The sequence below is a fragment of the Haliotis rufescens genome, unplaced genomic scaffold, assembly GCF_023055435.1.
Source record: "Haliotis rufescens isolate VD_foot unplaced genomic scaffold, xgHalRufe1.0.p SCAF_2, whole genome shotgun sequence".
NCBI lineage: Eukaryota > Metazoa > Mollusca > Gastropoda > Lepetellida > Haliotidae > Haliotis > Haliotis rufescens.
The window spans coordinates 65970587-65982891 of record NW_025963890.1 but is presented as its reverse complement, the minus strand read 5'-3'; the positions used below and the strand labels follow the sequence as shown (position 1 = coordinate 65982891).

General features: G+C 39.7%; 1 protein-coding gene across 2 annotated transcripts; it reads right to left on the bottom strand.

The window, feature by feature from the left end:
• LOC124134538 (multiple epidermal growth factor-like domains protein 9) lies at positions 1–9410 on the bottom strand. 2 transcript variants are annotated; one of them, XM_046499403.2, is made up of 7 exons: positions 9192–9410; positions 7155–7292; positions 6100–6249; positions 4750–4890; positions 3158–3214; positions 2613–2730; positions 1–1396 (listed from the first exon to the last, which is right to left on the bottom strand). In XM_046499403.2, the coding sequence occupies exons 1-7, from the start codon at positions 9250–9252 to the stop codon at positions 1048–1050; spliced, it is 1014 nt and encodes a 337-aa protein (XP_046355359.1). In that variant the 5' UTR covers positions 9253–9410; the 3' UTR covers positions 1–1047. The 2 variants fall into 2 exon arrangements, with proteins under 2 accessions (XP_046355359.1, XP_046355357.1); XM_046499401.2 differs by having other exon boundaries at positions 1–1399; positions 9192–9408.
• Between the last annotated feature and the right edge of the window lie 2895 nt (positions 9411–12305).

The following is a 12305-nucleotide window of genomic DNA, read 5'->3' as shown; positions in this document are numbered from 1 at the left end:
TTTGGCATTTGTTGTAAAATCATTCCCGGGGCAAATACATGCGCTTGATATTTTTTTTTTTTTTTCGTTTTTTTATGACTAAGACATCTTCATTTATTTATATCATCTATCCTGTTTCCATATTTAAAAAAGGTGTATATTATGTACGCTGTGGTGAGTATTACCGTGTTTTATATTATTTTTCAGGGCTTACAGATACCGTGCATACAGAGGCTTCTCAACTTCAAGTCTAGTTTATTAAAAACGTCCCCAAAATAAGGCTGCCAACCCCCTTTTGGTACGCGGGATTCAGGGGTCTATTTAGAGGGTATTCGGTACTCAGCGATGTGATACGCGGGACGTATATGATATCGTGTTTGGTCCGCAGATTCAACATTTATTAAAATTTAATGGCGTACGCAAAGGCTTCCTTACAGAAAATGAAGCAATATTTAAGACAGTACAACATTATATATGTACAACTAAAATATTCATGTAAAGAACTGTTCATTCAACAATGCATATCTCCCCCCTCCCAAGGGTGAGCAAATGAGATAATTAGATGGTATTACCGATTCAAGGGAGGGGGTGTTGGAACCCTAAAAAATGTAGAAAGGTTCACCCTGCATGTTTTGTCAATAAAATAGGAGAGATAACAACGAAATCACACATAACTCTTTTTTGTGTAAATATGTACTTTGTAAGAATATTTAAAAGGTTGATTTTTTAATAGATCTCCTTTCAGTCCGTATATACATAATAAAGTGTTAAACGTTTTGGTATAATGTGAGGATTATTATATAAAAATCGGCGCTGTTTGAAAATATTAATCCGATATATAGCATATTGTATAACAAATTAAAATAGGTTTTTACAACAGGCGTTGACTATATATTCCTTACTATCTCATAGATGTGGAAATGAAGTCAAATAAATTTTGTATATGATATTCAAAAATGTTTCCAGAAATACATAAGTACTTTCACCAACTTAATTATTGCTCTCGGTGTTTAGCAGACATTAGTATCTACAAGGAAGCTAAAAGGTATATGAAGTAGTACGTTGTAATTACTTTCTTGATATTTTTGTACGTGTTTTAATTCCTTCATAGACATGTGTGTCCATATTTGCTGTAGGAATTGCATACATATTTCCGTCCGTACTTTGGCAAGTATTTTCATAGAAATTGACATCCCTGTTCTCGAAGGGAACTGCATACACATTCTCATCCGTGACATGATCTGGTTTATCTGCATCACTGGCATCGACTTGAGTCACTGGTTCATGAATAACGTCATAATGTCTGTCTTCACCCGCCTCCGAAACGTCGGCGAGTTGTACCGCCTGTCCTGCCCCCAGACCGTCTGTTGTGGAGGGTACCTTGGCCCCAGAGTTCGTGGAAGTCTTCCTTGAGCGTCTTCTAAACGATAAAAGAAATTAAAACAAACCAACTTAATCTGCATATTTTGTATGTCAGTTAAGGGAACTAATTGCCCAATCTAAGGCGACGTTAATCGCTATGCGGAGTAGTGTCCCTTGGGCATACCAGGACCCCATGGTTGTCGGTCCAAATCCAATACTCACCCTGAATATGATTCTAGGATCTTCATTATCATATCAGAGGTCGTTGCATCCACAGCTACAGGTTCTCCCCCACAAGCGACGTAAAACGTAAATCCAAACACACTCCCTCACATACTGTATTAATATCATGCTTGATTAATCATGTCAGCTAACGTTATTGGTAAGCCTACAGAGACACCTATGTCACGGCGTGTCAGCTAACGTGAGCCGTAAGCCTAAAGTGACACCTATGTCACGGCGTGTCAGCTAATGTGATAAGTTAGCCTAAAGAGACACCTATGTCACGGCGTGTCAGCTAATGTCATTTGTAAGCCTAAAGTGACACTTATGTCACGGCGTGTCAGCTAATGTGATCGGTAAGCCTAAAGTGACACTTATGTCACGGCGTGTCAGCTAATGTGATTGGTAAGCCTAAAGTGACGCCTATGTCACGGCGTGTCAGCTAATGTTATTGGTTAGCCCAAAGTGACACCTATGTCACGGCGTGTAAGCTAACGTGAGCCGTAAGCCTAAGGTGACGCCTATGTCACGGCGTGTCAGCTAATGTTATTGGTTAGCCCAAAGTGACACCTATGTCACGGCGTGTAAGCTAACGTGAGCCGTAAGCCTAAAGTGACACCTATGTCACGGCGTGTCAGCTAATGTGATTGGTTAGCCCAAAGTGACACTTATGTCACGGCGTGTCAGCTAATGTTATTGGTTAGCCCAAAGTGACACCTATGTCACGGCGTGTCAGCTAATGTGATTGGTAAGCCCAAAGTGACACCTATGTCACGGCGTGTCAGCTAATGTGATTGGTAAGCCTAAAGTGACACTTATGTCACGGCGTGTCAGCTAATGTGATTGGTAAGCCTAAAGTGACACCTATGTCACGGCGTGTCAGCTTATGTGATTGGTAAGCCTAAAGTGACACCTGTGTCAGGGCGTGTCAGCTAATGTGATTGGTAAGCCTAAAGTGACACCTATGTCACGGCGTGTCAGCTAATGTGATTGGTAAGCCTAAAGTGACAGTTATGTAACAGCGTGCCACCTTACTTCTGCATCCTCACCTTTTTATCGCCAAGGACAGGCCCAGTATGGTACATGATATAATCACGACTGGCGTCAAACTATATATGAGTATGTATGGCCAAGTTTGGTTTTCTGCACTCTTCAACAGCTCTCCACCTGACAAACACAATCAAATGCTAAGGTTTAAATTAGGACTAATCTATGCCCTCTCTCTCAATTCAAAACATGTGTGTGTGTGTGTGTGTGTGTGTGTCTGTGTGTGTGTGTGTCTGTGTGTGTGTGTCTGTCTGTCTGTCTGTTTGCGTCTGTTTGTGTGTGTGTGTCTCTGTGTGTGTGTGTCTGTGTGTGTATGTGTGTTTGTGTGTGTGTGTAATTAGTTGATCTAAAAAGACTGTTAATCCAACAGCGAAATTGGTGCAGAAGAGGAACTTGAATTATATTTGCTAAGACCGTCAAATAGAATGTGATCCTTGTCCTCCTTTAATCTCACTAATGTTAAACCGGTATTTCTTGTAATGCTCGTACTATTTAACTGCTAGCAGCACGCCGGTCTTCCTGGCAATGTGACACTGACACAACTTACCTTGTTCCGGTTCGGTGTTTGTGACATTTTCCAACGTGGTTGACGTCCGAGGTGTCCCTGATGGTTAGAAATATGTCCAGTATTGGTGTCATGCAAACTTCACAGTTCTCGGATTGACGTTTATAATGCTTCTGATATTGCTTGTTATTGAGTATTTGAGTAAGGACGGCGTTTTGCCGCGCAAATAAGAAATCGTGTCATGTTGATTTACATTAAACCTGTTAACATTTAGAACTTTATGTCATCGACTACCAATTTCTGACTACCAGTTTCTGACATAAAGAAGATGTTGGACTAACGTGGACTTTATTATTTATTATAAACTGACGTCCAAAAGAAACTTTACCAACTGAAAATATAAATTTCAGACAAAGTATAAAAACATTTTCAATGAAGTCTATCTAAAACACATAACCTAAATACAACAATAGTGTATGCAGAAAATGTTAATCGTCTGTTACATGTTTGCGAGATAACACTGCAAATGCACGTGCGGGTAAGGGTATAAAACGATTGCAACGGCAAGCCAGACATCCACAGTGATAAAAAAAACCACAAAAGAAATGCCACGACTCACAGTCGAACAACGTGAACGAGCCTTGGGTATGGTACAGATGGGAGCCACACACGCCCATATTGCACGAACCTTCGGTTGCTCCCGTGTTGCCGTTACCAACTTGATGCAACGTTACAGACAGACAAGGCGCACCGCTGACAGGCCAAGAACAGGCAGACCCAGAGTGACCACGCCCCATGATGACCGGTACTTGCGTCCCTTGCACCTCCGAAATCGCTTCCTAACAGTGACGTCATCGGCGACAAATGCCTTAGGTCACAGGGTTAGTCGACAGACAGTGGCCAGGAGACTCAGGGCTCATGGAATCAGGGCTTTTAGACCATACAGAGGACAGCTGTTGACAGCGCAACATCGTCGTCTGCGATTGAGATGGGCCCGGACTGTACGACGTTGGCAACGACATGACTGGCAGAGGGTTGTCTTCACTGACGAAAGTCGATTCTGTAAGTTTAGGGCTGATGGAAGACAACGTGTTTACCGCCGAAGGGGTGAACGAACGGTGGCGTGTTGCGTGCAGGAGGTCGTGCCACATGGTGGAGGGAGTGTCATGGTGTTGGGAGGGAGACTGTGACACTGCTGGTCGAGCCCGTCATACTGGGTGTCGAGGTACGAGTTTTACCTGTAAGGGAGACTGTGACACTGTTGGTCGAGCCCGTCATACTGGGTGTCGAGGTACGAGTTTTACCTGTAAGGGAGACTGTGACACTGTTGGTCGAGCCCGTCATACTGGGTGTCGAGGTACGAGTTTTACTTGTAAGGGAGACTGTGACACTGTTGGTCGTGCCCGTCATACTGGGTGTCGAGGTACGAGTTTTACTTGTGAGGGAGACTGTGACACTGCTGGTCGAGCCCGTCATACTGGGTGTCGAGGTACGAGTTTTACTTGTAAGGGAGACTGTGACACTGCTGGTCGAGCCCGTCATACTGGGTGTCGAGGTACGAGTTTTACTTGTAAGGGGGACTGTGACACTGGTGGTCGAACCCGTCATACTGGGTGTCGAAGTACGAGTTTTACCTGTGAGGGAGACTGTGACACTGCTGGTCGAGCCCGTCATACTGGGTTTCGCGGTACGAGCTTTATCTGTGAGAGAGAGTGTGGCAGCGTTGGCTGGCCTCATTGTACTCTGGGTCGATGCCTCTGGAGATATTTGAACTGCTGGTAGAAAATACATGTAAACCTATCATTAACACGTAAGAGTGAAATAAAGGCATTTATCATACCTCCATGTCAGAATGATGCGATCTAATTAGACCACGTTATCTTTATAAAATATTTTATCATAACTCAGTGTCAGAATGATGACATCTGATTTTGGTCCACGTGATCTTGATAAAATACTGTGTAACCCGCCTTGAAGGGTAATCAGTTTCTCAGCGGGGGAATATATCTCGTATACCCCGCCACGAAATATACAGACTGCACGTGGATTTCTGTCGGCGTCACTACCACTGTATTTTACACTCCCATTCACGTGATTTCGTGATTTGAGAAATAATAATAATAATTTACAGTGATCATTATCAATTATTTGGCAAGTCTAGCTGGCCCAGACTTGCATTGTTCTGGACTCCATATAGATTATTCTTTCTATTTTGTAAATATATATTTTAAAATAAGATAACATTATTTCGGGGATCAGTGTTCACTCGGTTTCATTCTCATCACCCTGGGGAGTATTCAATCATGATGGATATCTGTTTCCTATTAATACGATTATTCCGATTATGAGCGCACATTTGCAACAATTATATATACAATAAGTGAGGTTGTATTCGTGAATGTATTATATGATAACTACATATACACACCTCTAAAGCTTACAGTCCAGTTCGCCTGATGGAAAGTAGTGCCTATATCCCATATTAACGACCGACTACCATTCGTTCCAAGCGATCTGAGGCGTGTAACATAACCCCTTTACTTAGTTGAATAATGTGGAAAATAAAAACATTATGATGCAGCTGATTTCGTGTCTATGTTGACTAATATATAACTTAAAGTTAACATTTCGTAATTATTATCATATGAATCTTTTACTTCCTAGCTGTACAACACTGATGATTGTTCAATGATTGTGATTTTCAATATTCATTTTTAAATATTATTTTAAAATAGTGTTGAAATTAATAAATGGAAATGGAATGGATGAATGAATGAATGAATGAATGAATGAATGAATGAATGAATGAATGAATTCTAATTCAATTAATTAATGTTTTCTGTCTTTATTGTCTCTTTGCACCACCAATGAATCTACAATTTATTCATCTCTATACTGACGTTCCTGCATGCTAAAAAGGCTGATGTAGCAAGCTCACAGATCCTTAAACAACTGAATATTTTAATACACTAATAGTTTGTTACCTGATACCGGCATTTGTATTGTGCAACGACGTCCTGCCCAACCAAGTCTGCATTTGCATGTGCCGTCATCAGGATTACACCCCCGCGACTGGCACCAGGTACTACACCTCTTACACATCCGTGCGTACACGTAATAACCATACCTGCATCCTGCACAACAAAGCCTTGTGTTAGCAGCATCAATTATACAGAGCACGATGAATTAAATAACAGCATTATCAACAACAAAGCGGTGTATAAATTACGTCAGTTAAGGGTATGACATCCTATGCATTATGAACAATAAAAAGCGTTTTATAATTTGTATTTGTATAAACCTGTATACAATAAGAAAATAATAGGCGATGAAATAGACATACTGATTGTACAACGACGTCCTATCCAGCCCGATTTACATCTGCATGTGCCGTCATCAGCATCACATCTGCCCAACTGACACCCAGACCCACACGCCACACAACTGTGCCCCTGCACATACCCGTCAGTGCATTGTGCAAAGCATAGTGCATCAACATTTAATCAATAAATAATTATCGACAAATAAGTGAATGTCATGCAGTACTTTCGCAAATACGCATCTCCTGAAGGTAGCAATCGAGACCTAATTCTAAGACCTGGCTAATCTAAACAACGAGCACTTTTTAGCAACACAAGAGTTTCCCACCCGTAGGTCCTAGAACAAAGTGGTAATATACAAATTATTACAAAAACACTGCTTTTGCACAAAAAAGGAAAATTAAACTGACGTAGTTAGGTCACGTGCTAATTGAGGTTTTCCAGTCCTTTGGTATTGGTCGATGGCTTCCTTTAAAAGCACATCTGGTAGCCGTGTAATATCCAATATAGCGAAACCTCACTAAGTCGAACCCCATTATCTCGATGTATCGTTTAAGACATTGCATGCTCACTGTAGAATCTTTATCGGAATTATTGTTAAAATACAACTCCGCCTCTGTCGAACTACGCATAACTCGAAATCTATTCCACTATAATCATCAGGACTTCGAGTTAACGAGATATATGTGTATTGTACATTACTCAGAAAAATGACATACTTGTTTTGCAGCCACGTCCGGCCCACTGAGCTTTACAGCTACAGCTACCATCATCATTACATCTCCCGTCCTTACAGCCAGCAGCACACGATGTACAGCTTCCTTCCTTATAATAACGGCGGCCTCCTGATCTGCATCCTTATTTACAAGAGACGTAATTCTTAATTTCTGTACCGTTGGAATGAGACAACAGATGTCTGTTTAACTACAGATCACACTGCCCATCAATTTGGCCTTTGTTGTTGTTTACAGCCGTAGTATTCCCGTTATATGACAGTGCGAGTAAAACCAGTGATTGATATTGTCAGCAACGATCCAGGCCATCGGGATATCAACCAAGTTCCCTTGTCAGTTTGTTTGTTAATTTGTTGTTTAACGCCACACTCAGCAATATCCCAGCTATATGACGGCGGTATGTAAATAATTGAGTTTAGACCAGACAATATAGTGATTGACATCATGAGCATCTATCTATGCATCAAACCAAGTCAGCGAGCCTGACCATCAGATCCCGTTAAGCAAAGTCGCCTCTTACGGCAAGCATGGGTTGCTGAAGACCGAATCTTCACGAGTCTACCTAGTCAGACTACAAAGTGGGATATTGAAGCAAAATAATGTCATACCTATGAGTTTGTGTAAATCAAGCAGTGCCAGCTTTATCAAGATGTGTAACCTTTATGAGGGGAATGCTGAAGGTGGCGCATTTCGTGGACCTTTGCCACTTTGATTTAACATCAAGCACGGACCGATCATTATCGGGACAAATACGGGATTCGAACCAACGATCATATGATTCTGACAGTGCTAAGGGACGGAACTCTGCATAGTGAAATAAGGCTGCGTAAACCACTAGGCCACAGCTAGAACATAATGTACTCATACATTAAACGTAGGTCATTTGATATACACATGTATGTCGATTCAGAGGTTTTGGTTGTCAGAAATGTCACATTTCTTGTGCAGTATTAAAAAAATTGTCCCTTGCGAGTTAGACACTATTCAAAACGTCAACGCCACGGAATAATCAATCTCGAATATCGGTCGAAAAAGATTTTATAGGGTGTAAAAGGCAACTTAGTCAAATGATTTATGTGAATTGCTCACTGAAAATCAGTGATGACACTACGTGTAAGTGGAGTGATTGAGGACGTGTGAAAACTCCCTGTAAAGGACATTAAATGACACAGCATCGCGAATCATGCAAACAAGCGACGTGTCATTTTGGTTAAATTCCTCTGAATGTCTACTATAAATTGTTTGGAATGACTTCACTAAGCCTTTAATGAAAATCGAAAAGTGAAAAGCTTGACTTTCTATGACCACAGTATTTAGTTTCAAACTGACACTGGGGTTATAACCTAAATACCACTACCAAATACCTGACTCCGCCTCACGTACATTATTATTATTTTTATTTATTTAAAAAAAATCTTTATTCACATTTCAAATAATATACAATGTGTAACATTTCATCAATTATACATTATTCATAAAACCAATCCATTTACATCAACCTTTTGAAACCTATTGCAAATATAGACAATCATAAAGTCACGTACATTATACGCTTAAGCCTCTAAGGGCATCTTGAAATGTGATAATGATTTTCTTCCGGACAACACCGACCGAATTATTGAGGCTTCACTTTAGTCGCAAGGTGAATCACTGTGTTCCTGGTTTGTAAAGTCTTAACAAAATGACAGCTGTTCTCACAAAAGTATCAAAATGCATATTTGAACAAGGATGTAATGTAGTACTGATATTTGTCCAAAATACGGGCATGGTATTCAGTACCGAATAGCGACATGACGGTTGGGATTTACATCGTGCATTTAACCAGGCGCTATTAACAGTAGTAACTCGTAGCGCGTTATCCAATATATACACATCAACATTTACTAATTGTCAACAGTAAAGAAAATTGATGAAGACATTGACGTCAGTGAACAAAGCAATAAATATATTTCCTTAAGTCAAAAGACAGCATATGTTACATGTCATGTGAAGATAGAGAGTTAGTTAGGTAATGAAACCTACCATTTGTTGGCCTGCACTGTAACAAAAGAACTAATATAAAAATGAAGATGAGGTTAGCCATTGCTCTTGCTTCGCGTAATGACAACTGATGAGCCTCGTGTCGCTCCCTGGCAAACTAGGGATGTAAATGTCAATTAGAGTCCTGGTATATGTATATATACGTGTAATACCACATACTATAAACCGATACAAGACACGAATGTACATTATTCTACTTCCTCAATTCTGAGTGTGACACGAGGACAATTAGTAATTATAGGTCATATGTCACATACAGTCCCATATTATGTCACAGAGTATCAAGGTCGTAGCACATCAAATATGTAATGAGTATCAAGGTCCCAACACTTCAAATATGTACTGACTGTATATAAAGGCCCTAACACATTAGATATGTACAGAGTATCAAGATTCTAACACGTCAGTTATATACAGAGTATCAAGATCCTAACACGTCAATTATATACAGAATGTCAAGGTCCTAACACATCAAACATGCACTGACTGTGTATTAAGGCCCTAACACTTCAAATATATCAAGGTCCTAACAAATTAACTTATACAAAGTACCAAGGTCCTAACACATTAACTTATACAGAGTATCACGGTCCTAACACATTAACTTATACAAAGTATCACGGTCCTAATACATTAACTTATACAAAGTATCACGGTCCTAACACATTAACTTATGCAGAGTATCACGGTCCTAACACATTAACTTATACAGAGTATCAAGGTCCTAACACATTAACTTATACAGAGTACCAAGGTACTAACACATTAACTTATACAGAGTATCACGGTCCTAACACATTAACTTATACAGAGTATCACGGTCCTAACACATTAACTTATACAGAGTATCACGGTCCTAACACATTAACTTATGCAGAGTATCACGGTCCTAACACATTAACTTATACAGAGTATCACGGTCCTAACACATTAACTTATACAGAGTATCACGGTCCTAACACATTAACTTATACAAAGTATCACGGTCCTAACACATTAACTTATACAGAGTATCACGGTCCTAACACATTAACTTATGCAGAGTATCACGGTCCTAACACATTAACTTATACAGAGTATCACGGTCCTAACACATTAACTTATACAGAGTATCGCGGTCCAAACACATGTACATCAAATATGTACTGACTGTGTATCAAGGCCCTAACACATTAGACATGTACAGAGTATCAAGATTATAACACGTCAATTATATACAGAGTATCACGGTCCTAACACGTCAATTATATACAGAGTATCAAGGTCCTAACACATCAAATATGCACTGACTGTGTATTAAGGTCCTAACACATCAAATGGGTACAGAGTACCTGGGTCCTAACATATTATCTATGTACAGAATATCAAGGTCCTAACACATCAAATATATGCAGAGTGTCAAGGCCCTAACACATCAAATATGTACAGAGTATCAAGGTCCTAACACATCAAATATGTACAGAGTATAAAGGTCCTAACACATCAAATATGTACAGAGTATCAAGGTCCTAACACATCAAATATGTACAGAGTATCAAGGTCCTAGCACATCAAATATGTACAGAGTATCAAGGTCCTAACACATCAAATATGTACAGAGTATCAAGGTCCTAGCACATCAAATATGTACAGAGTATCAAGGTCCTAACACATCAAATATGTACAGAGTATCAAGGTCCTAACACATCAAATATGTACAGAGTATCAAGGTCCTAACACATCAAATATGTACAGAGTATCAAGGTCCTAACACATCAAATATGTACAGAGTATCAAGGTCCTAACACATCAAATATGCACAGAGTATCAAGGTCCTAACACATCAAATATGTACAGAGTATCAAGGTCCTAACACATCAAATATGTACAGAGTATCAAGGTCCTAACACATCAAATATGTACAGAGTATCAAGGTCCTAACACATCAAATATGTACAGAGTATCAAGGTCCTAACACATCAAATATGTACAGAGTATCAAGGTCCTAACACATCAAATATGCACAGAGTATCAAGGTCCTAACACATCAAATATGTACAGAGTATCAAGGTCCTAACACATCAAATATGTACAGAGTATCAAGGCCCTAACACATCAAATATGTACATAGTATTAAGGTCCTAACACATCAAATATGTACAGAGTATCAAGGTCCTAACACATCAAATATGTACATAGTATCAAGGTCCTAACACTTCAAATATGGAACACATCAACTATGACCGTGTGGTAATATATCACATTGTTGTTGCAATTAAAACTATGGTAACAGCTGCTGTTAAACGTCTGGCTGTAACATATACACTTCCCATATCTAACATATATGCACTGTATATCAGGATATTTGCAGGTCACACCACAGTCCCCCTATTGTGAACGATGAAAGTTCACAATAGTCCACTTAAAAATGATAAGGAACTCGAGATGAATTCAACGGGTCTGGTAATGGAAACAAAATGTGATGTTAGGACACTGGTTCACACCCTAGTTCCCAAACCTCACGAGCAAGTTGTTGAAGAGGCGGTAAAAGGTTCGATTATACCGTAGTCATTTATGCATTACAGACTCTCAGGTGTGTGGACACTGCTTCATCATATATCAAACACACGGTTATAATCAGATATGAAAGTACGTAACAAAACCGGCCCCATATACCCTATTCCCCATTTCACAATCAAATAAATAATTGTTATTATTCAAATATATTACTTTCGACAATAAAAGTTCTTTTGCAACGATTTATCCCTTTGTTCTGTCACTGTTATATACGATATTGTATATGCGTTTAATTCAACATAACACAAAAGTGCCGAAAATGGGGCAGGAATAAAAATATCTTTTTAACTCGAACCACAGTTTGTTTGTCTGTTTCTTTGTTTCTTTGTTTGTTTGCTAACGCCGCCTCAACAATCGTCCAGCTACATGACGGCGGTCTGTAAATAGACGAGTCCAGACAAGCCAGTGACTGATATCATGAGCAACGACCCAAGCCGTCGGGAAACAATGACACGCAATCAACTAAGTCATCAACATTGGAAATTGACGGAACTAGTTCTTGCTATGGCATTCCAGTGAGTGATTGCAATTATTTTTCAA

Coding starts and splice junctions, on each gene's coding strand:
- LOC124134538 (XM_046499401.2), bottom strand. CDS start 9,252: ATGGCTAACCTCATCTTCATTTTTATATTAGTTCTTTTGTTACAGTGC. Junction 7,293..9,191: donor ACAGTGCAGGCCAACAAATG/GTAGGTTTCATT, acceptor CTTGTAAATAAG/GATGCAGATCAGGAGGCCGC. Junction 1,400..2,612: donor CTGTCCTTGGCGATAAAAAG/GTGAGGATGCAG, acceptor TTTATCGTTTAG/AAGACGCTCAAGGAAGACTT.